At 37.4% G+C, this 24,673-nt stretch overlaps 4 protein-coding genes across 12 annotated transcripts; 3 read left to right on the top strand and 1 right to left on the bottom strand.

Moving 5' to 3' along the window:
- The first annotated feature begins 2,710 nt into the window (after positions 1–2,710).
- On the top strand, positions 2,711–21,177 carry LOC132699198 (slowpoke-binding protein-like). 9 transcript variants are annotated; one of them, XR_009618482.1, is made up of 8 exons: positions 2,711–2,958; positions 3,012–3,082; positions 9,133–9,318; positions 9,693–9,993; positions 11,001–11,320; positions 13,047–13,208; positions 18,472–19,408; positions 19,955–21,142. XR_009618482.1 is itself a non-coding variant. In XM_060665779.1 (8 exons), exons 1-7 carry the CDS (start codon positions 2,893–2,895, stop codon positions 16,622–16,624), a joined length of 1,167 nt encoding a protein of 388 aa, XP_060521762.1. In that variant the 5' UTR covers positions 2,711–2,892; the 3' UTR covers positions 16,625–16,642; positions 18,472–21,146. The 9 variants fall into 9 exon arrangements, 8 of the variants coding, with proteins under 8 accessions (XP_060521762.1, XP_060521763.1, XP_060521764.1 ...); XM_060665779.1 differs by adding an exon at positions 16,564–16,642 and having other exon boundaries at positions 18,472–21,146; XM_060665780.1 differs by adding an exon at positions 16,585–16,642 and having other exon boundaries at positions 18,472–21,145.
- On the top strand, positions 4,913–5,661 carry LOC132699199 (uncharacterized). The gene has a single exon (XM_060665784.1). The coding sequence runs from the start codon at positions 4,975–4,977 to the stop codon at positions 5,407–5,409; it is 435 nt and encodes a 144-aa protein (XP_060521767.1). The 5' UTR covers positions 4,913–4,974; the 3' UTR covers positions 5,410–5,661.
- A 243-nt stretch (positions 21,178–21,420) lies between the features above and the next one.
- LOC132699579 (fibroblast growth factor 1-like) lies at positions 21,421–22,744 on the bottom strand. The gene is made up of 2 exons (XM_060666373.1): positions 22,258–22,744; positions 21,421–22,198 (listed from the first exon to the last, which is right to left on the bottom strand). The coding sequence occupies exons 1-2, from the start codon at positions 22,556–22,558 to the stop codon at positions 21,891–21,893; spliced, it is 609 nt and encodes a 202-aa protein (XP_060522356.1). The 5' UTR covers positions 22,559–22,744; the 3' UTR covers positions 21,421–21,890.
- A 122-nt stretch (positions 22,745–22,866) lies between these two features.
- On the top strand, positions 22,867–24,197 carry LOC132699480 (U6 snRNA-associated Sm-like protein LSm3). Its single transcript, XM_060666225.1, has 3 exons — positions 22,867–22,964; positions 23,018–23,125; positions 23,176–24,197. Exons 1-3 carry the CDS (start codon positions 22,944–22,946, stop codon positions 23,350–23,352), a joined length of 306 nt encoding a protein of 101 aa, XP_060522208.1. The 5' UTR covers positions 22,867–22,943; the 3' UTR covers positions 23,353–24,197.
- Positions 24,198–24,673: the final 476 nt, after the last annotated feature.

Below are 24,673 nucleotides of genomic sequence, written 5' to 3'. Positions count from 1 at the left end.
ATGACGATACCTTTCACTATTGAAATGGCGAAAATAATAACAATGTCTTACATGTATCAAACTTAAGTTAAGCTACAAAAAAAAAGAAAACAAATTTATATGTTAATGGGTCAAAACTTTTTGGGTCGCTTTTTTTGCCCACCCGGTAAGTTCTTTAAAAAATTTTTTTATGAGATGGAGCAAGATTGTATATTACACGTAACACCACAACATGTTACTTTAATACACAGTATCGACAGCATCTCTAAATTATACTGAAAGTGTAACATATTGGTTAATAAATTACGAACATACTTTTTTTGGGCTATTTTTTTAATATGGCTCAAAAGATTTTAGAGTAATTTACTTAGCATAAAATTAGTCTCAAAACTTACCTTTACGTGCTTTTTGATTTTAAGTTTTGTTTAATTTGTTTCTCGTTGAACTTTAAAGTTACAGAAAACATCGGTAAATATTAAAATTTACGCAAATAATACAATATAATACAATAGTACAATAGTACAATAGATAGATAGATAGATAGATAGATAGACTATTTATTCACAAAACCAGGTGGTACAGTGGATGTTTCGTCAATAAATACAAATAATAAATTACAAGTTTCATTGTAAAAACAATGTATATCATAATCTTAAGTAATGTATAGAACGAATACGAGTATATATTTATATAACAAATATGACAAACAAGTTAATGTAATTTAAAATAAAAGAGAGTATACATTAGAAAAATCTCGGTAAACTTTTAACGTTATTTACTATGCTGTCAGGTACGCTTCAAATTCTTTCAGGCTGTAGAAAGCATTGGCCGACAGGAGCCTCTTGATGTGTTTTTTAAATTGATTTATAGATAAATTTTTTTAAGCTTGGAGACAGCAAATTATAATAATATGGTCCGGCGTAACTTAGTGATTTTTTTATAAAACATATAGTTGAGTTTTGGCTTCAGCAGATGTTCTCTATTGCGAGTATTGTAACTGTGGATATCAGTATGCTTCCTATGTGAATATTTATTTTTATGTGTGATCAAAAGTATTTTAAATAGGTATATACAAGGCATTGTTAATATTTTGTGCTGTTGAAATGTCTCTTTGCATGATTGACAATTGACGAAACATCTCTCTCTCTCTCTCTCTCTCACTTCACGCTTTACGATGCTGTTCAAATAAAATTATCCCATCTTTAACGGTTTTTCATTTATCGCCAATAATTTACCCACAAAAACGGAAATTTTTGGGATATTTTATATTTTTTGCCCATAAACGACACACCCTGTATATGATAATTGTTCGAAGTAGAGGTTATAGCTCTGAATTTTCCACGCGTCGTGGTTCAAGAATTTTTCGAAAATAGTAAATGGTTTTCGAGAAAATAAGCAGTGCGCCGTCAATGACGTCATCGCGTATTGACAACCCCCGAAATAACGATTTCAATATGGATTTTTTCAAATATCCCGAGCAGCGTATGTGATAGGCGAAAACCGCAAATACACATATTGTAGCTCTTGATGCGGCCTAGGACACTGTGTGAACCAATTAGCCATATTTTTTACGATTTTTGATTGGCGGCTAATAATTTACACAGTAAAAGAACAATTTTCTAGGTCTTTTAGATTTTTGCCTATAATTTGAAAACCCTGTATATAATCGAAAAAATGCCCGAAATAAATGTTATTGCACTGGATCTTCTGCATCTGCCGGTTAAAGAATTTTGCCAATCTGGAAGCTAAAATTATCAAAAAAAGAAACATTTTTAAAAAATACTTGGTAAAATTTGATTTTTACCGTTTAAATGTGGACACGGACTTTTACTTCTCTGCTAAATTTGAAGTTAGCAGTTTAGCACGGAATATCGGGAACACCCTGTACAATAGGTGAAAACCTTAAACATAAAAGTTTTTGCTGTCTATGCGGGCTACATCGCAATATAAAAGAAAGTGAGATCTGAATCCTTTCAGTTATAACCATTTTTCAGTTTTTTTTTCCGACGCACCCTGTATATTTAAAAAAAAAATTGTCAAGGATAAAAGTTTATAGAGCCCTTTCTTCTGCTTCTTCTGGTTCAAGGATTTTTTTGGTCTCGAATACAGTTTTTGAAAAATGATGTTTTTTGTAGACCCTTGCAAAAGCGATTTTCTGTTTTTTTCGAATACTTCCCGACCCCCCAGCCCCCTCATTTTCAAGTTCAAGTTCCGTCACGGGACAAAGCTGCATATATGTGCCAAATGTAAAGTCGATTGCTTCAAATTTCTCACACTTATCATGTTCATAGCAAGGCCCAAAAAACAGTCGAAAATCGCGAAAAAATGATGGATACGAGAACGGAGAACGGACAGACAAAAAAAATGTGTTTTCCACGGTGATCTTTTCTATACCAACGGCGATCCCATAAGATCTACCGTTACCGGGATATAAAATTTTTATACTAGCCCAAATACTTTCGAAAAATTCGATTTCATCGATTTCATTCGATTTCTTAACTCGCTTGTTTTGTGAAGAGTCATGGACTATTTAATTAGTCTATGATAAGGAAAACGTTCATTGTATGAAATATAATGGGTTCATTTCAATAGTTTGGGCTCTCCCTGGCCCACCGTGGTGAACTCCTACCGGCCGACACCATCCGCTCCGAAAGCGCGGCAACACCGCGCGCCCTACACGCGTCGCGTGCCAGCCCCCGTTTATTTTCTTTTCCTTCGGCATTTCCGCACGAAACGCCGTGGCGACACCGCCGGAAAAACTTATTTCGGCGCGTTTCCGATCCCATTCATCATCGATGCGGCGGACTAACGCGGTTCGTCGAGTCGGCTTTGACGGTGACGTAATTTCGCGTACGTCCGGTTGCCTGCGTGTGGACGCGGCCGAGATGTAGAAAACACGTGAAATGGTGCACGATGAAAGTGGACGTGAAAAATGGCCGTGAAAGCGAGCCGTCCAATTCCGGACGCGACAATCCTTGGGTGCGATAAGGTTTGTTATTGTTTGGGGGGTGTTTTAAGCGCTGACGTTTCAGGTGTCGTTGTCGGTCGTCTTGGTAGGCCTGGCCGCGCTCGCACTGGCAGTGTTCTGGATCAAAAGATGCAGGTTAGTCGGACACGTTGATGTTTTTGCGCTGTGTTTGATAAAGGTTTTCGTGGAGACCATTAGGAAAAAGAATTAAAAAAAATAACGATAATTTTTATATGTGCGACCGCCTGCCTAACCACAGTTCGTTTTTTGATGTTCTGTGGTAATAATGCAATCGTTTGACTTTTTTGCGACATCTATCCTGGATACACGCAAAAACTGTTGTTTTTTGCAGGAAATTAACTTCGTCGTAGAGTTGTCTCTTCGTAAGTAAACTGATAAAAAGAATTCCTTGATATGAAGAAATTTGACGTTATAGTTAAGGTTTTGATTAAGTAAAAAGAAAGCTTTGGGGCAAAAACCCCCATTTTCTTTGGCCTAAAATTATATGAAATCGAGCCATTTTAGCCACAACATCAATTAATTCGGAATCACCTACCTACAAACTAACATTTCAAAAGTATGTTGAAATAAATTTCTGTAAATATTTAAGAATAACTTCATTTGTTTTAATAACATAAACAAACAAGAATACGACAAATGATGAGACTAACGTATATGGTATAATTTTTATTATACTGGATAATTACTTAATTTTCCTTACTTGATCTTCTGATATATATTATACAATATCTGATCTATCTACATTCTGTTCTGAAAAATAAAAATGTTCTCCAATTTGCAAATAATAATACAAAAGACCTTTTGGTATAGAAAAGCCGTGATGCTTCAAATGATCAATTATTGAAAATCACCTTGCTGTTCACATTTTTAATTCGTTAATATTTTTACGTTTAAACTCATTTTAACTTTTGACTATCTCTGCCAAAGGCCGTAAGACCTTATATACCAAAGACCTGGGATTTTCGGCAAGAACATAACGATTAAAGCCTGTACAGACGAAAACCATGAGATTATCTCAAAAGCATTTATCGTCAAAAGAATCGAAAATTTATTATAAAAACAACTACATTTTTCATTTTTCAAATTCTTTTGTCCGAAATTGCTTATTTTAATCATGCCTGATTAGATAAAAATTTATAGACACAGCGGCGTCCTGTATTCTTGAATAAATTACAAAACCAATCAAATTTTAATGTCAAAAATGTGCCTCGTATTGTTAATCCCATTTAATATTGGAGTCGTGAATAGTGTAAAATTGATGTAACAGTACATGATACAACGAACTAAGATCGCCGTTTTATCTATCTTCCAGACTTGACCCCAAGATATACAACACAACATAGGAAAGGCGTTTGTTGTCAATACCACTTCTTCCACAATCGCAACAATATCTTCCGTTTTGACCTCCACTGGTCGACCAGTCCTTGAATCATCTTCAGGGGACTCCTGCCCGATTCGAAAACGTTTTGCCCATTCTTTCACTACACAATACGAAGAAGAACTTTGGCCGTACACACCATCCAGCCTTTCTTTAATAATTTTAGCTAACCCTTCTATTGTCGAAAACTTTATGGCCGCTCTATAGTCAATTACTCAAATTGACGAATATATTAAAATCAAAGAATTTGGTGCGGAAATATTTCTAAATTGTAAATAGTAACGAGTGTTATCGCTCTTGAAGGGTTTTTGGATAAGAGAATCTTTGAGGGAAGATGTAGGCTTCGAGGTTTTCGAACAACAACCTCCCTATCCTCCAGACTTAGCCCCAAGATATACGACACAACTTAACAAAAGCTTTCCGCTCTGGATGTGTCGCGCGCCGCTGCGAAATGATTTAATTCGTTCTTATCTTGTCGGAAACCTTACAAATCCGCAACCTGACGGTATATACTGCCTCGCGTCGTCGTCTCCCTTCAGTTTTAACGAGATTAAAACCGTAGAAAACCGCCGTAGTCGCCGCTTTAGCGCGACCTGCGGTCGCGTTCAGTCTTCTGCGGCACCTTTCTATGTTGGTACCCGCGAAGTGGCGTCCTGTTTTTCTGGTGTTTGTAAACGCGGCCGTCGCAGCGAAACGGACCATGTTCAACCTCTACCAGAACATTAACAAGAAGGAGGAGCAAGAGAAAGAACCGCAGGTGATAGGCCACGAGAGGTTCTACCAGGAGAGGGCGTCCAGGTCGGGTTCGAAGAAGAAAAAGAGGCCGCCGCGTAGGGCGCAGAGTGCAGGAGAGTTTTCCAACTCTACCCTGTCCGCGGCCAGCAAGAGGGCGGCCTTCCGAGCTCGCAGCCAGAGTTCGGAGAATCGGTGCGATTGCGACGCGAAGAGTACCAACTCCCAACGGTCCGAGTCGCTAGTCAAGCTGTTTACCGGATTTAAAAGGTTCCATTCTGGATGTCAGTCGCGGCGTTGCCACATCGATTCGTTAATTTTCGCGCTTTAACTGTTATCTTTTGGTTTGACGTTCTCGATCTCGGTCAACTTGGTTTCCGGGTATACTTGCGCCAGAAATATAGTGATTTTACAACCGACCCCGCAATTAACTGTTTATTACAGCCAAACGGCTGCCCCTTATAGAACACCGAGCAGACCCTAAACCGTAACTCTTCCAGGACCGTCCTAGGAATTTATCTAGCGGGATATGAGTATGTTTTCAATCTTTTTCGCCGAACAATTCCTGAAACGTGTACATAAAAAAATTAGTACAAAGCAACAATTTATTACGTTCTATTTCATTATATTTCTACGTAGTATCAATATTAATATACAAAATATTAAATATAATAATAACTATATTGTATACGTATTCGTCAGGACGCGCTTTGCTCAAGAAAATTTCTGTCGCGAACTGCTTTTTTTCCCGATTTTCCGCGTATTTAGTTGGTGGTTTGTCAAAGTAGTTTAACTAGTGGAAAATAGAGCATTAGGTGAAAACATTTAAATGGCTGGAAGAATAGAAAATGTCATATGGCAGTTTTACATCAAAACAACAGATCCAAATAAATCTGGGCGCAGAGCGATTTGTAAAATCAGCAAGAAATGAATTTAAGGGATAGTTCAAAGACTTCAAGCGCACCTTGGTGTTTGTGATAACACGCAGTAGGTAAGTAATGCTTTGTTTTATTATTACCTATTTCTTTTTTTCATCTCGGGAAAGGTAAAAGTATGGTATTTACAAAAACAAACGCCATGTTCTTTTTGTCTTTTCTAGGCAAAATTTGAATTCATGCATATTTTTGTTTATGATAATGTTTATAATTTTTATATGCTTACCTATTTTTATTTTTTACAATACATGAAAAAAGTATTCCTTATTCATATCGTTGAATTAATTTATCTTAGGAGAGAATGTACACTATTTTCAAAAAAAGTTAACCATATAAATTTAATAAAATCCATTGAACTAATTTTTTAAGGAAAAATTGGACACGTATTTGGTTTATTATTTATTAACGATGGTATAAATTTACAAATTTTGATTTTAATGTTATTTTCTTTTTAGGCATTCGAATATCGCTTGACAGTTCTATAAATCTTGGTCTGTCTCAATTTCAACGACACACGACAGATTTGTCAAGCCTTTGAAAATCTCCGCACAAAGAAAAAAAAATAACTGAAAATCAGACTAATTTGAGAATATTCGTACGTTATCGACAAGCCTATGAGAAGGAAAAGGCAAAATGTTCTTCTGAAGTAGATAGACAAAGGGGGTCTGGCTGAACATAACTTCAAAACACAATCGCCCGCCTGCGAATGGCCCCGATCCTTCTAGGGGCGCTCCGCCCCCGATGCCAGTGTGCTTCGCCCCCGGGGCTCTGTTGCTTGTGGGGTCCGTTGTAGAAAGTTCGGACGGACATAACCTCAAAAAACCGTGGTGATTTTTTTTTCCGACCGAGGATCGAACCCGGGACCTGTCTGTTGTTGAGCGTCGATTCGAACGACCACCTAACGAGTATATTGAATCAAATAGGTGACGGCTGCTAGATGTGAAGAAACTATATATTTCGGAAAAACTTCATACTTCACAATATTTGACTGAAGTAAGTTGTGATCTAATTTCTTCATGTAAACCACAATATGACCGCAAGGTAAAATCTTTTGTGTCAGATAACGCAGCAAATGAGAAAAACTTTGGAGGAAAAGCGAACTCAAAAGTTATAACTTATGCAAGGACTTACAAATAGCAGACGTCATGAACATGATAATCATCTAGCTAGAGTGACATTCAGTCAAGCAGAAGGCAAGACTTGTTTAAAGTTGTACGTAACTCAGTGTGATATATTAATAAAAATCTGCGAAGAAAACAAAAACCAAATTGATTGAACCATTTATAAAAAGATGTCAAATATTGGGTACAATAATAACATTGAAAAACCAATAGCAATTGCTCTTGAATATTTGCTGAGAGAAAACTCTACCATCTCAGATGCGTGAGAGCAGTGGATATATTTACAATATATCTTCGAGAATGTTGTAGAATTACCTTTACCAAGAATACAAAAAATTAAGGATCGATATATAAGCAGGCGCTCATGTCACATTTTTATAACCTTTATGTTGAACCCTCAAAAGCAAAAATATGAGCTAACACCCGAAGAAAAGAATCAAGCTTTGGAAACAACTAATAATTTATATGGAAACGCTGAACTTTTGTCATTAGTAATTGCATTTGTACTTTTCTTTTTGTACACTCAGATATAAGGAACATGAAAAGTTTAAGAGTTTTTGACTTTTTATTTGTGATAATATTTTAACGTTGTGCTTTTTTTGTTCGTCTCAATATGAAAAGATGTTAACAAAATTCTTGAATCAAAGGACGCGCAAGATCCAGGACTATAAACTCTATTTCAGGCATTTTTTCGATTATGTAGATTTTTTTTCAATTAGGAACCCTGAGAATTATCCATTTCCGGAATAAATTATTAGCCGCATATCAAATTTCGTAAAAAATATGGCCTATTGGTTTAAACAATAATACAATTTTTGTATTTACAATTTCGTCTCGAGATAAACATAGGAATCAGACTATGATTGCCAATTTTTTTTCTTTAAATAATTTATTAATTTTAATGAAAACTTTTTATGAAATTTTAATAGCACGTCGAGCGATAACATACGTTTTACGATTAAATTAGCATATATATAACATGCAAAAGTATCGATCGGCGTCTATATCCGTGCGTGGCTCGAACGAGCGATTGGTGCGGGCGAAGCGCTATAAAAAATTCAAAATTTTTCTATTCCCGATATAGTATATAACGCGAAGTAATATTCAATTTTAATATTGTCCGCTCCCAATCACGTCGAAATTTTGAAAATGCTTCATTTAATATCATATCATATCACACTGCATCACGAATTGGCTATCGGTTATCTTGACAATTATTAAAAATGCTTTAGTATCAGAATTTTTCAACGTCCGGCGAAAATAAATCTGAATTTTTTGCTTAAAAATCTGAAATTCTTCAGCCCGTGCTGCCATCTGTGGCTGACCGACCACACTTCTTTAATTACGACAACCGAGTTCACGCATGGAATCGACAGATTGTTGGCGACATCTCTAGCGACATTCTGCATTACTGCGGGATGTTCCATGGTTTTCCCCTCATTTGGTTTTCGAAAATTACTTTGCGTGAATGTTAAATGTTGTAAAAAATATTGGGTAATTATTTTTTTTATTACTTTTTACAAAACTTCTGGATTCTGGACGTTTCGCCAATTATCCTGTTGGCTTCTTCAGAGCTTGACTGAAACTGGTTCGTATTGTACTCTGTACCTGTTTATATATTGTTTGAAGGGGCCGAGCTAAATGAGGGCCATAAAATGCATTACATTAGATTCGCAAGATATTCTAGTTAGTTTCGACGTAGAATCTCTCTTTACCAAAGTTCCTATTCCAGAAACTCTCGACATCATTCCAGATATATTAATCATGGATCGATAATTAATCCAAGTAAATCATCTGTTATCCTCTTTGGCAAGAATTTTTGGTTAGTTGGTTAGTTGGTAGTAACCAAACTAAATCCGAATCTTTGGTTAAGAATTTAATTTTGTTATCTCAAAATCTGCGAACGGCGGGCACAGAACAGTGATATCGGTATACTATTTCGAAGACAGCGAAAATTCCGTTTTCGAAATGCACTGAACGCATGGTGTGATGTTGCAGGCAGTCGGGCCAAATCAAACACGAATACAGCGCCGTGAAAACGGACTGCGGCAACGACGGGTTTTCCGGGAACGATCAAGTTAAGAACGGGGCTTTCCTCGCCTGCAAACGTAACCTCGACAACAGCGACAGATACGAGCTGAGGAGCCACCTCGGCAACATCGGATCCAGGCCCGAGAAAAACTGGTAAATCTTTGCGGCGTGTTGTCTAAATGTCTAAAAAACGAAGGAAAATTAAGAAATTGAAAAAAAAAAAATTTCGCGACTGGGGTTCCAACCCACACAGTTTTTTTTAATTCTTTTAAATTAAATTTTTTAGGAACGTCTCAGAAATATAGATAAATAAATGTTCCCGAAAATTAACAATATATATATATATATATATATATATATATATATATATATATATATATATATATATATATATATATATATATATATATATATATATATATATATAATGTGAATGTTACGTTTTTACCATCATTGGCTCGTGTAGAGAGCGAATGTCACGGGGATTTTTGGAAAAATGCACCGACCGAAAGGGAAACGGTTTTCAGGTTCACCGTCCAAGACAATATTTTAGGAGCCGAAAGACTGCTTACGTCGGTACCGTTACCGTCCACGTGTCCCCTGTTCCCGTCCCCCAAAATACGCGAAGTGCTCCTCGAACTGTTCAGGGGTCTCCAGCACCCTTATATCCACCCGATCCTGGACATCGATTTCTGGGAAACGGGAGCCGCCCTGGTCAGCCCCCTGAGCCCGATGGGCAGCCTCAAGGATTTCATCTACGAGAGCTGCTGGCGCGACGACTACGACAAGAAGTACGAGCCCAGGACCGAGGGGCTGCCTCTGAAAACGGTGAGTCTTTCGTCTACCAGTATGGTGGTTATTTATCGTTATTTAAAAAATACATTTTATTACGCTCTGGTCCATCGGCTGTAATACACTTGTCGAGTAAGAGAGTAGAGAGAGAGTTGAGTAAGAGAAGTAATATTTTTCTCCCCTTCAATTCTGCATCCCATTTGCGTGTCTCCTCTTCAAAAATTTGCGATGTCATCCATGCAGACTTGTTCGCCTTGTAAGTGGCCGGCAAATGCTTCATGTTCTTAAAACATCGTGGGTTAGTTGATTTTCCAATCACGACTAGCTTTCTTTTTTCTTTCCCACTCATATTGGCAGCTACCAACACTGTTATACGTTCTTTAGAAAGTTTTCCACCCACACACTATTCGCTTCGAAATTTAAGAATTTTATCTGGCGTCATTTTGTACAAAATACCAGTTTCGTTAGCATTAAAAATGTAGTCAGCAGGATACTTTTCTGATAGTTTTGGTCACGTTTTCTCCAGCGAATCGTTAGTGACGTTTCTGTCGACATCACGGGCTGCGCCACTTATCTGCCCATAACTTCCCCAATCATCCTTCCGAAGCCTTGAAATCGATAATGCCAAGACTACAAAATCGATTAGATGGACATGAAATCTTGAGATAATATTTAACCTGATTGAGATGATTTGGTCCGAGTTGAAAGCGCATATAAGAAAAAATAACACTGCACCAAAATTTAGTGATAGTCGGAATTCGGCTAGACGTAGCTAAAATATCAGTACAAAGCTGGTTTAACTGTGAAACGAGTAATAAGAGAAGAAAATATTTATCGAGAACGATTATTATTATGTTCAATATTTTGTATATTAATAATGATACTACATAGAAATGTAATAGAATGGTTACGGGTGTTCTATAAAGGACTGTGGTTTTGGAGTAATAAACAGTAGGCAAAGTCGGTTGTAAAGGCACTATATTTCTGGTCGAAGTACATCACTCTTCCGGCGCATCCGCCAAATATTTCGGCCGTTTTTCCAGATCCAATGTCTTGGCCGTCAGATCCTCGAGGCCCTCCTGTTCCTGAGGAACCGTCAGTTCCCGCCCATCTATCATCTGCATTCCGGTAACGTCATCATTCAGAACGGCGTCGCTCGCCTGGCCGGCCTCGAGAATCCCCTTTTGGGGCTGCTGCCTCGCGCGCCTAGCGCCCCCGAGACCCTCGCGTTCGGTTACCTGTTGTTCGAGATGGCGGCCGGTTACGAGCTGTGCAGCCCGCCGAGCCCCGCCCACCTGCAGCTCGAACTGGAGAGGGTGCCGCTCGTGGCGGAAGCTCTCGAGCTCATCTTTCAAGCGACCAGGTATGGTCTGTTCATAGATATAAGAAAGTGACCAATTGATTTTGGATGGGATCATCCAAGGGGGGCCATTAACATACAATGCGACAAGATTATTACCTAAAGTTTCAGAATTTAAATTCAGGTAAAATTGTGGTCCGTAATAGAAAATAATTTTATACCTACCTGTGTTTAATATTATTACTTTGCTAAACACTTGGCATCGCTGCTCCAACCACACGTAGGACACGTCACCAGTTACATCAAGGACTCCACCGACTTCGTGCACAAGATTCAAGATATCAATATTGAACAAAACGACATCCTTGTGAGTTTCGACGTCGTCTCACTGTTTACCAAAGTACCTCTGAAGAGTTGCTTGGACCTGGTGAACAGGATATTTCCCGTCGATATTTGCAAACTTTTTGAAGTCTGTCTGACCGGTAGCTATTTCGTGTGGAAGGGAAACTTCTACGAACAGGTGGACGGAGTGGCAATGGGAAGTCCATTAAGCCCGGTTATAGCCAACTTATTTATGGAACACTTTGAGGAAAAAGCGATTGAGACCTCAGAGTACAAGCCAGCAACGTGGTTCCAGTACGTGGATGACACCTTCGTGATTTGGGAACATGGTATGCACAAGCTCAAGAACTTTCTGCAGCATCTAAACAGTCAGCATCCCAGCATCCAGTTTACTATGGAGACTGAAAATGACCAACAACTTGCATTCTTAGACGTACTAGTGAGGAAGCGAGGTAACAAGCTGGGCCACACAGTGTACAGAAAACCAACCCATACGGATAGATACCTGCATGCTCTATCCAACCATCACCCAAGTCAAAAGTATGGGGTTATCAGAACCCTGACAGAAGGAGCCCGAAGGATTTGCGAAACGGAGAACCTCCAGATGGAACTTGAACACCTGAAAACTGCGTTCGAGGCAAATGGCTACAGCAAGAGGGAGATCGAGAGATCAATGAACTGAAGATCATCAAGATCACGGGATACCGAACAACGACCCTCCACCTCCCACGCATATCTGCCAAGAGATCAATGGGAACGAGACTTAAGGAGCATAAAGCAAGCTGCAGGCTAGGACAGACAGAGAAGTCTGCAGTAGCTGAACACGCACTGGGCAGCGGGGAACACAGGATACACTTTGAGACCTGTAAGTTACTAGCATTGGTCAACGGCTATCACAACGGACTAGTCAGGGAAGCCATTGAGATACAAAAACACCCACACAATTTCAACAGAAAGGAGGAGACCCTTAGACTCAACCAAATCTGGAACCCGATCCTTAGGATCCCGAGCAGTACCGATCGATATCCCGAGAACAACCGAAGCGGAACAAGCCCCGCCCACCACCAATCGGCATAAATACAACCTGCGCATTAGAAATCGTCAGTCTACGTCCAACATCGGAAATGGAAGGACCTGAAAAAGCTCGCCACTCGTGCTAGCGAAACGTTAGGAAGTAATTCCAACCGACGACGGCCTTTAAACCCTAATCAAGATAATAGCTTATCAACGGGTCGCGAAAGCCTTAACCAATTTGTTTAGTATCTTTCCTAACGAAAGCCCAAATAATTAAATTCTAAGGAAAGTACGGACCTGTTCGGCCATATTTCATTCTTACAGCTTGCCCGGATCTTTCCTTAATTCGTATTAGTCACTTTCTGATATCTATGCACGGACTTTATAAAAATTGCACGTCACCGGTCCGCTTCGCACGCTTACGTCCTTCCAGGACGCCCAGCCTGGAGGAGATAGTGCGGTGCGACCTGTTCAGGGGCGTGGAGCTGCGCGAGTTACGGGGGGCGAAGGTGTCGCAGATTGTGGCCCCGCCCGAGGTACTTCAACTGCTGGACATCGTCAGGGATCCGGCGCTGCCTTCGCCTCTGCTTAGGCGGTAAGTAAAAGAGAAAAATTAAATTTTGAATTCGCTTTTTTTTTTTTTGTCGCGTCTCCAGCAATATGGTCGCGGTTACCACGTGATCGCTTGAAATGCATTTGTAACGTCCACACTCTAACCCAGCGGTGGGGCAACTTTTTTAATTTTAATCATTATCACAAAAATTAAAAACTAGTTTCTCTCTCTAATAATATAAGAAAAATATCGTATGAATTGCAAAATAACAAGAAATTATCGTTTACTTGTATTTTCTGCGGGGACGAATTTTTTTTCCTCAACCGTATATAACAAATTGAAACTCGTCGGGGTACCATTACAATAGCAATAATAGTAATAATGGTGGTACAAACAAAAATTAGAAAAAGAAAAGAATAATTGAAAACATTCTTCCCTCACGTTTTGGTACAAGAGCGATTTGAATGTAGCCTTATATTAACCCATATTATCCCAAGCATAAAAAAAATAAAAAAATACTTTTTTGCTCTGAAATTATTTATTTTGTCGCACTTAAGAATATATTGCATGTGTCAAAAAAAATAAAACTCGAAACATACAAAAAAGCGTAAACGAACCACTGGAAAAAAACATTCAATAATGTTTTGGGGCACATAAGATGTAACATATAATTTATACATAAATATACAAAAGAAAGTTCAAATTCGACAGAAAATAACTAAAAGTAGACTGTAGAAATATTTCAAGCGGAGTTTTTCCAGAAAGCCTATTTTATATGTAACACTTGTTTAGACTTGCAATAACAAAGTTTTGTATCACAGATAAAACCAGTAAATATTGTCAAAAAATAAGCATAATCGATATAGTATTTCCAATGTATGTTTTCTGCGATGTAATTTACATCCTATAGACTTAACAAAAATGGCAATGCAAATCCAAAATACTTTTCTTTGCTATTTTGGATTTACTTGAAAATATGATACAAATGTATGTACCGCTTTGGTTAACTTTTGAAGTCATATATAAGATCTTTACACATAAATTAGCGATTTCTACGGCTTTATATTCTTTAGTAGTGATAAAAATATTTCCTGGATGTGACAAAAAAAATCATAGAATATGTGGCGCATTAACGCACCACTGGGAGAAAATGGGTTAAAGATATTGTTATGATCGCGCAGAGAACAGGTTTTCATTTTTTAAAGCTGTCTATCGGATCGAAAACAATCAAGGAATTGATTTTTTTTAGAAATGATCGGAGATTGTAAAAATGATTTTTATTTTAAAGAAAATCAGTGGCGTACCATCAACGTCTGTCAAAATATACCTGCAAAATTTCGTCTCCCGCCGCTGGTGCATTTAAAAAAAAAAGTGGTACACTAAATAATAAAGTAGATTTGTGCTAAATTTCAATAAAATATCTAAAATATTAAAAAAATATATTTTATTTATGAAAACTTTACTCAAAAGTTAAGACGTCTAGGTCATATGTTCGTATGCAGTTTTCTGTTTAAAATTGACTCAATCGTCTCCTAGTTATTGATATTCCATTAGAAATCACCCTGTATTTTATTATTTGGCTCGATTTCAAAATTAATTTTCTCGTGAAGTGCTTAATTGTATCTTAAATCTTCAGAAGCGATGTTACCAAATAAAAAAATATTTATTTTTAAGTTTTAGGCGTCTAGTTTTCTATTCAATATCTGTCACATTCCTTTCTCAATACTATTGGGTGTCTATCTATTATAAGCATTAAAAAAATACAAAGGCAATAACATTCTAGGTAGCAGAGGGACGTCAAAATGACGTCATTAATTAGTTGATTGATGAAAATGACGTTGCATATGACGTCAACACTACGTGTGACGTCAATTTTTTGTAATTTAAGTGACATCTTTTTAAGTCAACTTGAAGTCAGATTTTGATCATTACTGCCTATAAATATAGCGATTTTTAAATTTGTTTTTTCTCTTTGGCGTGGGGAAAATCGAAAGTAAATCACACAGAAACTGCTGCTTTAATTAATGGAGAATTATAGGCAATGATTAAAGACGAACCTTTCTTTTAAAAATATGTAATAATGGAATTATAATATACATTTGATTTTTCCTCGAAAATTATTATTTTTCATTTTGTCCCACGCCGTATAAACGATTCGAACTGATTAAATGAAATAAACCCACACAGAATAAATGGATAGTTAATAAAAATAAAACACGTGACACATTTCTTTTTTGTTTTTAATAGATGAGTTATAGCCAACTATCTACTTAAAATTACAATAATATAATATTTATCGCATTAGTAAGATATTCTTGTTTTTAAAAACATTATTTTCATCCCGTTTTTTTTAAAGTTAATTAAATAGTCTCTCTGCTTAGATGTTTGTTATCAATTAAAAGACTTAGTTTATCTGCTATGACCTACTGTTACAACTAAAGTAAAAAATAAAAAAAAAATAAAACTTTGAGTTTAGTTTTCAAAACCACATTATAGCAATATATATTTCGGAAAAGCTTATATGATCCCCAATTGATGTAAAATATAATATTCAGGGTGTTCCATTAAAAAAAATATATGTTTGTTCCATAACTTGCTTAGAGCAAGTAAAAAAACAAACTACGCCACTGGATTCTACGGAAAAATCATACAGGAAAGATTTTAACACGAGGGTGGTTCCAAAATCGTCAGTTTTGGATTTCTCCCTGTATCTCAAAAACAAAGATGGCGGTAATTATTCCGTTGACGGCATCTTTAATTTTAATTTAATTAATTTTAAAATGGGATACCGGGGATACATCCCTTTTCCGAAGATCTAAGCTACAATTTCGGACAATATACAGTCGAAACTCTATATAGCGTAATTGAAGAGACCCTTTTTTTTCGTTGAAAAATAACGCATATGGGTTCTGTAATATTGAATTATTTTATATACATATTTTAACATCTAGAGGTAATTTTTTTTTATTTATTCACTAAGTCAAATTAGAACTGAAACAATGTTGTGCTTTTATACATACCGATAAGGGCATTAATATAATCGCATGACTGCTCTATACTCAATCTGCTTTATTTGCGACATTTTTTCGGAAACTATTTGACGCAAGACTTCAGTTTTTTTTTGCAGCCTACTACTATATTTAAAAGAAGAGAAAGTTTTATCGTGATGTCAGGCCGGGAAAATTTGGCGCTAACGTCGTACATAGCTTTGTATGGAGACCTAATAGTAGAACAAATTTTGTTCGTAATACAGAGTTTTACGTTATACAGAGTTTCGCTATAGGGAGTTTTCACTGTAAATCCGAATCGAGTCAACAACCGCAAAAAAGACGCATCTGCATTTCGAGGTAGTCCGTGGGCGACGCTCCCGCGTTCGAAAATCACAATTTAGGGTTAGTTTCTTTTTTTTCGGTTGTAGTCGGAAATATTCGGACGATTTCGATCCATGGTTCGCATGATCGCCGCGCGGTTTTTCGGTAAGCAGGAATTTCGTATCGCTAAGATGACGTCGGGCGACGTCACCGCTCTTCGTTTGTTTGTCGGCCATCGCGTTCTAAATTTCCATTGGCGCTAGAAAAAAAAATGGTGGCGGTCGGGTTCGGATTTAAACTGCATCGCTTTTTAGAGTAGCCGTTAGTCCATTATACCCCATTCGTCTGCATGGGAGAGTAAAGAAACGGTATAAAAAATGTCGAAATGTTGAAAAACTAATATATTATACCAATTGGAGTTGACTGGAGGATCTGAGTGGTTCGCTACTTTCCCATGCCAACGCACCACACAACAAACAAAGATGTGACATTGCGCGTGTGGGCGGAGCCACCGGGCCACGTCACTGACGTCACTTGATTTGGCGGGATTCCTAACCTAATCTCATTGTGTTGTGTACTTTGGGTCCTCGTAGGGTTTCAGTGCTTTCTTCTGGTTTAGATTAATTATGTTTTATCAAAATGCGGTGTTCTGTGGCAGACTGCAAAACAGATAATGTTCTAAAACATTTTTTAAGTGATTCGATGCTGCCTTATGACGAAAACAATCGATGGAGCAAAATTGTCGAAAAAGACTTATTTGTATATTTGCATCTAGATCGAATTGGCAATGCAAAATAAAATAATAACGTGTATTTGTATATAATTCTGAAATAATTAACTGGTTCTTTTTTTTGGTTTCCTGAAAAATGAGTACAGTATTCATAAAATTGGACATTTGTTTTTTTTTTTACTTTAATCCTTTGCTGGGATAAGCAGTTTCTACACAAATTTCTATTTTTTTTTTCGTTTTAAATAAAAGTATTTGATTTTCATTTTTAAGTTTCAGAGAAAAAGGCATTTCAAGAATAGTATAAGTAAAATACTGACTCAAATCCTATTTCTGAGTTATGAAAAATTATTTTTCCTTATCAATATTTTGTAGAAAAGCGCCTAGATTTTATATTAATCGTTAATAAAATTATACCTAATCCATTATTATCATCAAAACATCATTGTAAATACCTTCTCCAAAAATGTTAGTGTGATAAGTGCAAATGTCATCGATCAAATTCGCACCTCTTTTTACGTCAACTTATAAATGTTATAATGCTAAATACTCCTACGTCAAATTCAAATTTTTAGGTCCGCGTGACGTCACGCGTGCGACGGACCAATTGAAAACGGCGATCTGTCGTATCCTTGTTTGTTGTGTCATGGTGTCGACCATATAGCTATATGATAATATAGTGGCCTTACTGCGGTGTGGATCTTTTGGGCAAGCGTCACCCCCAACTAACTGAGTTGCCACATTTCCGTAATTTTCCTGAAAAAATTGACTAATTTTCATAAAAACGCAAAATCAGTCTCTGAAATCCAAATATAATTGGCAACGCCGAACTAGGAACTGCTATTGCCAGTGCCATTGTTGTTTACATTTTTGGTGGTTAAGAGATTCTATCCGTACCTTTATCGCGTTTTTGCGAAAAACTTGTTGTGGTTGTGGTCAAAAGTGAATTATATTATGTACAAGTTAATTTAAATGATTTAAAAGTGGTTTCTATAGTCACATTTCGTGAATTCGACCTTATTTACATTTTCAATAGAAGTTAAACCAATACGTTAATAAAAACAAACTGTTTGCGCCGATTTACGTACACAAATTCGTTAAAAATTAGCTGATATCGTGTCTAATACATAGTTGCTTCACAAGTTCCTGTACTATTAGTATAGGCAAGGGAATCTATATGTCTAGTAGCTATATGGTGTCGACGAATAGGTTATACTCTGCACTTAGAAGTGGGAGGGTTGACATTTTAGGCGACCAATTGTTTTAGAAAGCAAGTAGTTGTAGTGGTAGATGGCGGCAGGCGGCTAGAAGACATTGTTGAAGAGGACGACAGCGATTCCGGCGACGAGCATAGCTCAGAGACATGTAATCCTAGGTAGTACGGGGAAACTGTCGGGCAAATATTAATGCGGCACGTTTCGACTTCGATTTCGTACTTCAAAAATAATAATATCGGCAATCGACAATTATGAACATAAGAATGACGCGTCACTATAAAAGAAATTTGGGGAAAAATAACTCACTATATAACTGATTATACGTTTATTTTGAGTAGTGCGAATTCATGCTAAAAATAAATAATTGTTTCTTGAACCATTCTTTGCTATGATAAACGATTGTCGAGTAAAAAGGCCAAATTAGAAATACAAATAAATTCGAATTGAAATGGGTAACTGCCGATTAATATATGCGGAAACGAAATATGTGGTACCTCTTTGTACGTTAGTTTTTAGCGCTTAGATGAGACAGTATATTTCGAGAATCTAATCGACGTTCTAAATGTCCGGTAGTTTTAGGCGCGTGGCAGAAAACACGTTTCGAATGGCTTTAAACTGAAAAATGAACCTCAACATACGTATATTTTCCAAAAACGTTACCATTTAAAAAAGTATTTTCGTACGAACGTAGGACTGTACATAGCGCATCCCTCCGGTTCATTTCGTTAGCAATAAACGCGTAGCCTTTTATAGGTTAGGTTGAGATATTTTGGTTGTGTGACCCCTGTGGTCCGTGACATCCGGGTGACACTTTTTATCGTCTGTGACGCTAAGAATCCGCCTGGCCTGGGGAACAACCGAGTTCGTGCTTTGATTTTGTCCGTTAATTTACTGAGTGTGTAGCGTTGAATCGACATATATTTCTGGCGAATGTTGGCGACATCATCGAAAGTGTCGATTAAAGTCGCTTACGTGAGTGTGATAAAGGTAAGGAAATCTAACCTGCTTCTTGCATACAAATAACGTTTTTTAATAAATTGCGTAAAAAAATGAGCAATTGTTGGGTCTATCTTTCCTTATATTATATTCATGACATTTTCAAATATTCATTTCATATTTTTGTCAATCATGTAATACTGAGAGAAGAGTAAGAAAAGAATAGTTAAATAAGAACAAACGTTGTTCAGATTTTCAAATAAATATATTTAAATGACAGCTGTTTCGGCAACACCGTGCCTTTATCACATGAGAATATCAAACGGTACCGATGTTTATAAATATAAATATATTTATGTGAAAATCTGAATAACGTTTGTTCTTATTTAACCATTTGAAATGGATTTTCATCAAGTAAAAGCCACTTCACCACAATGTAAGAAAAGAAGTTATAAGAGCAATAAATCGAGATCAAAGATTTATTAGAAATTTTCTATGACTGATGAGCACTTTTTAAGTCTTTCCCGGGTAAATAAAGAGATGGTTAACATTATACTGGACCCCTTATTGTATTGTATTAAATTTTTTTGCCCCCAGAGACTATCAAATGCGTACGAGACTGGACTGGAGGTTCCTACTGATTACATATTCTACATGGGGTCATTGCAATTATTATCAGCCAACTAGGAAATGAATGGATAAAATTTCCCTCTTAAAGAAATCACATTAATAGAGTAAAAAGTAAATCTATGGAGAGAACTCGATTTCCATGGGTAATTCGTGCAATTAACCGTACCGGATTTTTGCCAACACGACGCCTTATAGAGATATTTTTGGTAATTTAGTTGTCTTTGTAAAAGTATGGCATCAAATCTTGATTTAACTTTACTAATTAAAATTTTAAACAAAACCATGTTTGATTGTTACGAAAGAGTTATTTTAAATATAATTATAAATAAATATAAGATTATGCAATTTGTTTGCTATTTTGCAAACTGATTGATTTCAATTAATACCTCCTAAATTGTCACTAATGTCCTTCCGTATAATGATCTATTTGTTTCTTACTACTGGCCATAGCAGTGTCATTGCTGGCATAATTGTATTCATCTGTTTCTATTTGCACTTCATTAGGAACTTGACACACCTTCAACATTATTTTCAAATTCTGGAAATGTTGACCACAATCTGTCGATTCGAGGCATAATCTCGGTTGTCCTCCTAGAAATCCGCCTCCGCCGCTTAGTTGTTTGTTGCACCCGACTTCTTTGCGCCTACTTCGATTCCCTTAGGACGCCATGTAGTTGCACAAATTTGTAGGTTCCGCATGCGCGTATACGTCAAGTTTTAGACTTAAGTATTGATCAAAAAAATGTAGGTTGTACGATCATGAACCGTAAGCAATCAAACGCCAACAATAAAGATTTTTGTAGCAGCCACATATCTAGCGGGTAATCAATTAAAGCGTCGCCTCTCAGGCGGCGTCAAAAGTCAATTAAGTGCGTCACTGAGTACATAACCTCAAATTCTTGCCGCCGGTTTCTTTACTGGCGGACGATACGTATTTCGCTTCTTTATCGTAATTTCCTATATTTGTAGTTGTCCAGAGGCGAGGCGACCGATGAGAAACCGTATTTGTATTGTGCGGAAAGTACGTGTACTTTTACAGTTGTAAAAATCCTTAGACAATCCCGTTAGTTTTTTAGGTTGTGGTTTGTATCGGGTTAGGTGACGTCTCGAGCAAATAATTATATTGTTAATAAATTCACACGATACTTGGTCAACAATAAAATTACTTTAGTAACGCGTATATTAATTATTCCCTTCCCCAACATCTAACTAATAACGAATAACTAACCACGAAATATTCAACTCAATAATGCGTTTCACTAATACAGTTGGGCACGAACCACGGAATATGAAGAGAGAAAGGGAAAATACAAATTTCTCTCGGCTGGGCAAGATACTGTGGTGATTCGCCCATTTTGACGAATGCCAAAAAAACGCCTTTCACCGCGGTTTATAAGGCCTCCAACCGTAGTGAACAACAAAAACAGCGGAGCCGGCACACCTGAACACTTGAAAAGATTCACCAAACACTTCCGAAACATAAATCCCATGTCATTGTTATGGTGCAGTTTTTTTTTCCTTTCGTGATCTGTGGTTTTGTGTTCCAAAGCTGGCCCGCATTTTTCTTAAAGTAAACTGAAATCACGTGCAATTCCATCTATAGACGGACTATGGGGTTCATTCCATCCTCACTAGTTAAAAGAATAATGTCAGTCGCAATGTTTGTGGTGTTTATTTAGACAATTAGTGCAGTGAATCAAACTAGACGACTATAGTTAACAAATCTAGATACGTTTACGTCTTTAAATACTCAATTACGTTGCTTAACGCTATAAATGCAATTACCAGAGATAAAGAGAGACATAAGAAAGAATACTGACGCTGAGTAATACTTGAAATGATTACGGACAAGAAATAAACATTAGAAACTTATAAGAGGTGCGGTTGGCGTGTACATTTCCTTCTACTGCTCAAATTTTGTCCTTCTGGGCAGAAACCTGATAGCCTTCTGGCCCAATTTCGTCTTCGGGCCCCTCTTAAACTTGCCCGACTTTTTAATGCCGAGGTACCAGCCGAGGTGCGCCCAGTTCCTCGACAGGTAAACGTTGTACGACCCTTGGAAAGATTCCACAAAAATCGCCGACGTAGAGTTCGGATCTGGTTCGGCATATAGCCTGCCCGTCCTGTCCATCGCTACGTATGAGTTCGTCAACATGCCGCGGATCATGACGTGCTCGGGTAGGCCCCCGCCCTCTACGATCTCCAGAAACGCTGAAAACAATCGACACTTGACATCAACGTCAACCTCGCGCGCCATCTATCGACTCAACTGTGAGGATCGTTCTCGTCCCTCGTCCCCCGTACCCTGCCGTCCGCGTAAACGGCTAAAAAGTATCCCGTTTTCGAGAAAAGTTGCATTTTCGATCCGAAACCGACGTTGCCTTGTCTTGTCGCATGTCTCGATGCCGATGACGTCGACGGGGGTGGCCAAACCACCCGCCTCAACGGAAAGTAGGGCGGTTCTTTCGCGCCCCACCGACCGGAAACGTCGCGTTTCTCGCGGGCAAAATTGGCATTGTCCCGTTCGTCGCCGGCGTCCGAAGAATTCGAATCGCTGCTCGAATCGCTCATTTTCGGTATTCTTTCGAAAACGCGCCGCTCGCGATACGAAAACACGCGAAACGGTGCATAGTAAACGGACGGTGAATGAAAACTATCCGAGAGCGTGCTTAATTTGAAAATTCCGACGCTAAAAATAGCGCGCTTATGGAGTGCCGCACAAATAAATCTTATTGACGTGTTTATTTAGCGCGGTCTCTAAACTAAACCGTCTGTTTGTTGTTCGGGCCAATGTCGTAGGCAACACGCCACACGCCTGCTTTTTCTTCTTCTTTTCGCGTTCGGCCCGGCCCGATTTGCGCGGCCCACTGGTTTCAAGAAGAAGCGATCGTTTCAGAATGGCGACGGTTGAGAAGTTTTGAACGATCTAAGAGAAATTGCAGCTTTCAACGGAATTATGGGAGACGAATTAGAGAATGTAAGTGTCGAATTGCGCTCCGCGGTGACGATTATCGGCTTCCGAGTTTTCAGATACCGTCGATCACGGTGAAAGAACCGCTCGACCTGGTTAGGTTAAGTTTGGACGAGAGAATTTACGTGAAAATGCGGAACGACAGGGAATTGCGGGGCAGGCTTCACGTAAGCGCTGTGGCTCCGCGCGTACGAGTCGTTAAGCTGCGGTTTTTTAGGCCTACGATCAGCACATGAATATGATACTGAGCGACGCAGAGGAAACCATTACGACTGTCGAAATCGACGAAGAAACGTACGAGGAAGTCTATAAAACGACCAAAAGAAACATTCCCATGCTTTTCGTTAGAGGCGACGGCGTAATATTGGTGTCCCCTCCTATGCGCACTTCATGAAAATTTTATTCTGATTAAATAAAATCATCCAACATTCTAACTTCGTATTTCTTGACGTAGCTAAAGTTTACAGAATTAAAATTTACGTAGCCGCACTGCTGCCTAATTTGCAGTTGGTGGGCAGTAGGCGAACTTAGGTCGACAAGGTACCTGGTGCTCTTGCAACGAACGTCTTGCATCTTCTTTTCAGTGAGAGAAGTAAATGACCAAAATATCTGTGACCTATTTTTTAGTAGAAGGTTCTGGCAGTAAATTAAACGAGGGACTGGCTTTTTTTTTAAATTGTCGGTCAGTTGAGACCAGGTAATACTATTTTAGAAGCTTTTTTCTCTTTCTTACCAGGGAGTAGCCCACTTTTTCAATTGATTTTATTGCTTACTGTTATATTTCTTAGAATATTCAATCACATCCTTAGTTAGTCATACTTGAAAAAATCTATTTGGATTTATGGGCACTCATAGATACGCTAATAAAAGGTTAGAACAGAGTCATAGTTGAATGAGAATTTACAGTTTACATTTCAGGGATGACAGAAGTTTGCAATTCCCTCTTTTTGTAATAGTAAGTTTACTTCCGATGGTAAGATTTTCCTGGGAAATTAAAAAACGAACGAATTTACTTATCCACAGATACATTTATACAATAAATATATGTAATTTTTAGAAGAAAACGAAAATAAATCTTATATTAAGAGAGATGTATGCCTTCAAACTGAAATTAACACTGCAAGCGTAGTCAAATCAAATAGGTATTTACATTTAGATTGCATTTGTTGATGGCTTTCATTCACTTCCAAGACTAATATTGACAATGTCAAAATTATGGGTTAAATGTTGGCAAAGATAACGAAAATATTATAACGTACTTGAAAATTGAAATGGGTTTTGTTTTATGTACACCTATTACGATTTTATGTGGTGCTTATTTTATATAACGTAAATTTGTCAATAAATTTATATAGAACAAATATAATTTTAAAAATAGTTATAGAGTTTTAATTTTTTCCTTTGTATTTCAACTATTTAACTAATTATTGGAATGAAAAGTATCGAATATTTAAATTTCTTTTTATAAGACTTAATGTAATCATGGTCTACTGCAAATGTTAATAACTCCGTTAAAAAGGAAGCTGCCAAACGAAAAATTAAACCATTAAAAAAGAAAGGTTTGACAATAGAAAAATTTCTGTTCTTAACGCTAAATTCCAGAGGGTCTTTTAAATTTTCAAATCAATAGTGTTCCTACATTAAACATGGAAAAAAACACGAATTTAATGAAGTATATATTTGAAAAACTGTGGAATTTGGAGTAAGAATAGAAA

This window comes from Cylas formicarius, unplaced genomic scaffold (assembly GCF_029955315.1).
Source record: "Cylas formicarius isolate icCylForm1 unplaced genomic scaffold, icCylForm1.1 PGA_scaffold_3__17_contigs__length_32017465, whole genome shotgun sequence".
Lineage (NCBI taxonomy): Eukaryota > Metazoa > Arthropoda > Insecta > Coleoptera > Brentidae > Cylas > Cylas formicarius.
This window is presented reverse-complemented; position numbering and strand designations above follow the sequence as displayed.

Bases quoted from the DNA above. Each gene is read 5' to 3' on its own strand.
- LOC132699198 (XM_060665775.1), top strand. From the start codon at position 2,893: ATGAAAGTGGACGTGAAAAATGGCCGTGAAAGCGAGCCGTCCAATTCC. The intron at 3,083-9,132 runs GTTAGTCGGACA...GTGATGTTGCAG, and splicing joins TTCTGGATCAAAAGATGCAG to GCAGTCGGGCCAAATCAAAC. The intron at 9,319-9,692 runs GTAAATCTTTGC...AACGGTTTTCAG, and splicing joins TCCAGGCCCGAGAAAAACTG to GTTCACCGTCCAAGACAATA.
- LOC132699579 (XM_060666373.1), bottom strand. From the start codon at position 22,558: ATGAGCGATTCGAGCAGCGATTCGAATTCTTCGGACGCCGGCGACGAA. The intron at 22,199-22,257 runs GTTGAGTCGATA...GATTGTTTTCAG, and splicing joins GGACGAGAACGATCCTCACA to CGTTTCTGGAGATCGTAGAG.
- LOC132699199 (XM_060665784.1), top strand. From the start codon at position 4,975: ATGTTGGTACCCGCGAAGTGGCGTCCTGTTTTTCTGGTGTTTGTAAAC.
- LOC132699480 (XM_060666225.1), top strand. From the start codon at position 22,944: ATGGGAGACGAATTAGAGAAT. The intron at 22,965-23,017 runs GTAAGTGTCGAA...CCGAGTTTTCAG, and splicing joins TGGGAGACGAATTAGAGAAT to ATACCGTCGATCACGGTGAA. The intron at 23,126-23,175 runs GTAAGCGCTGTG...GCGGTTTTTTAG, and splicing joins AATTGCGGGGCAGGCTTCAC to GCCTACGATCAGCACATGAA.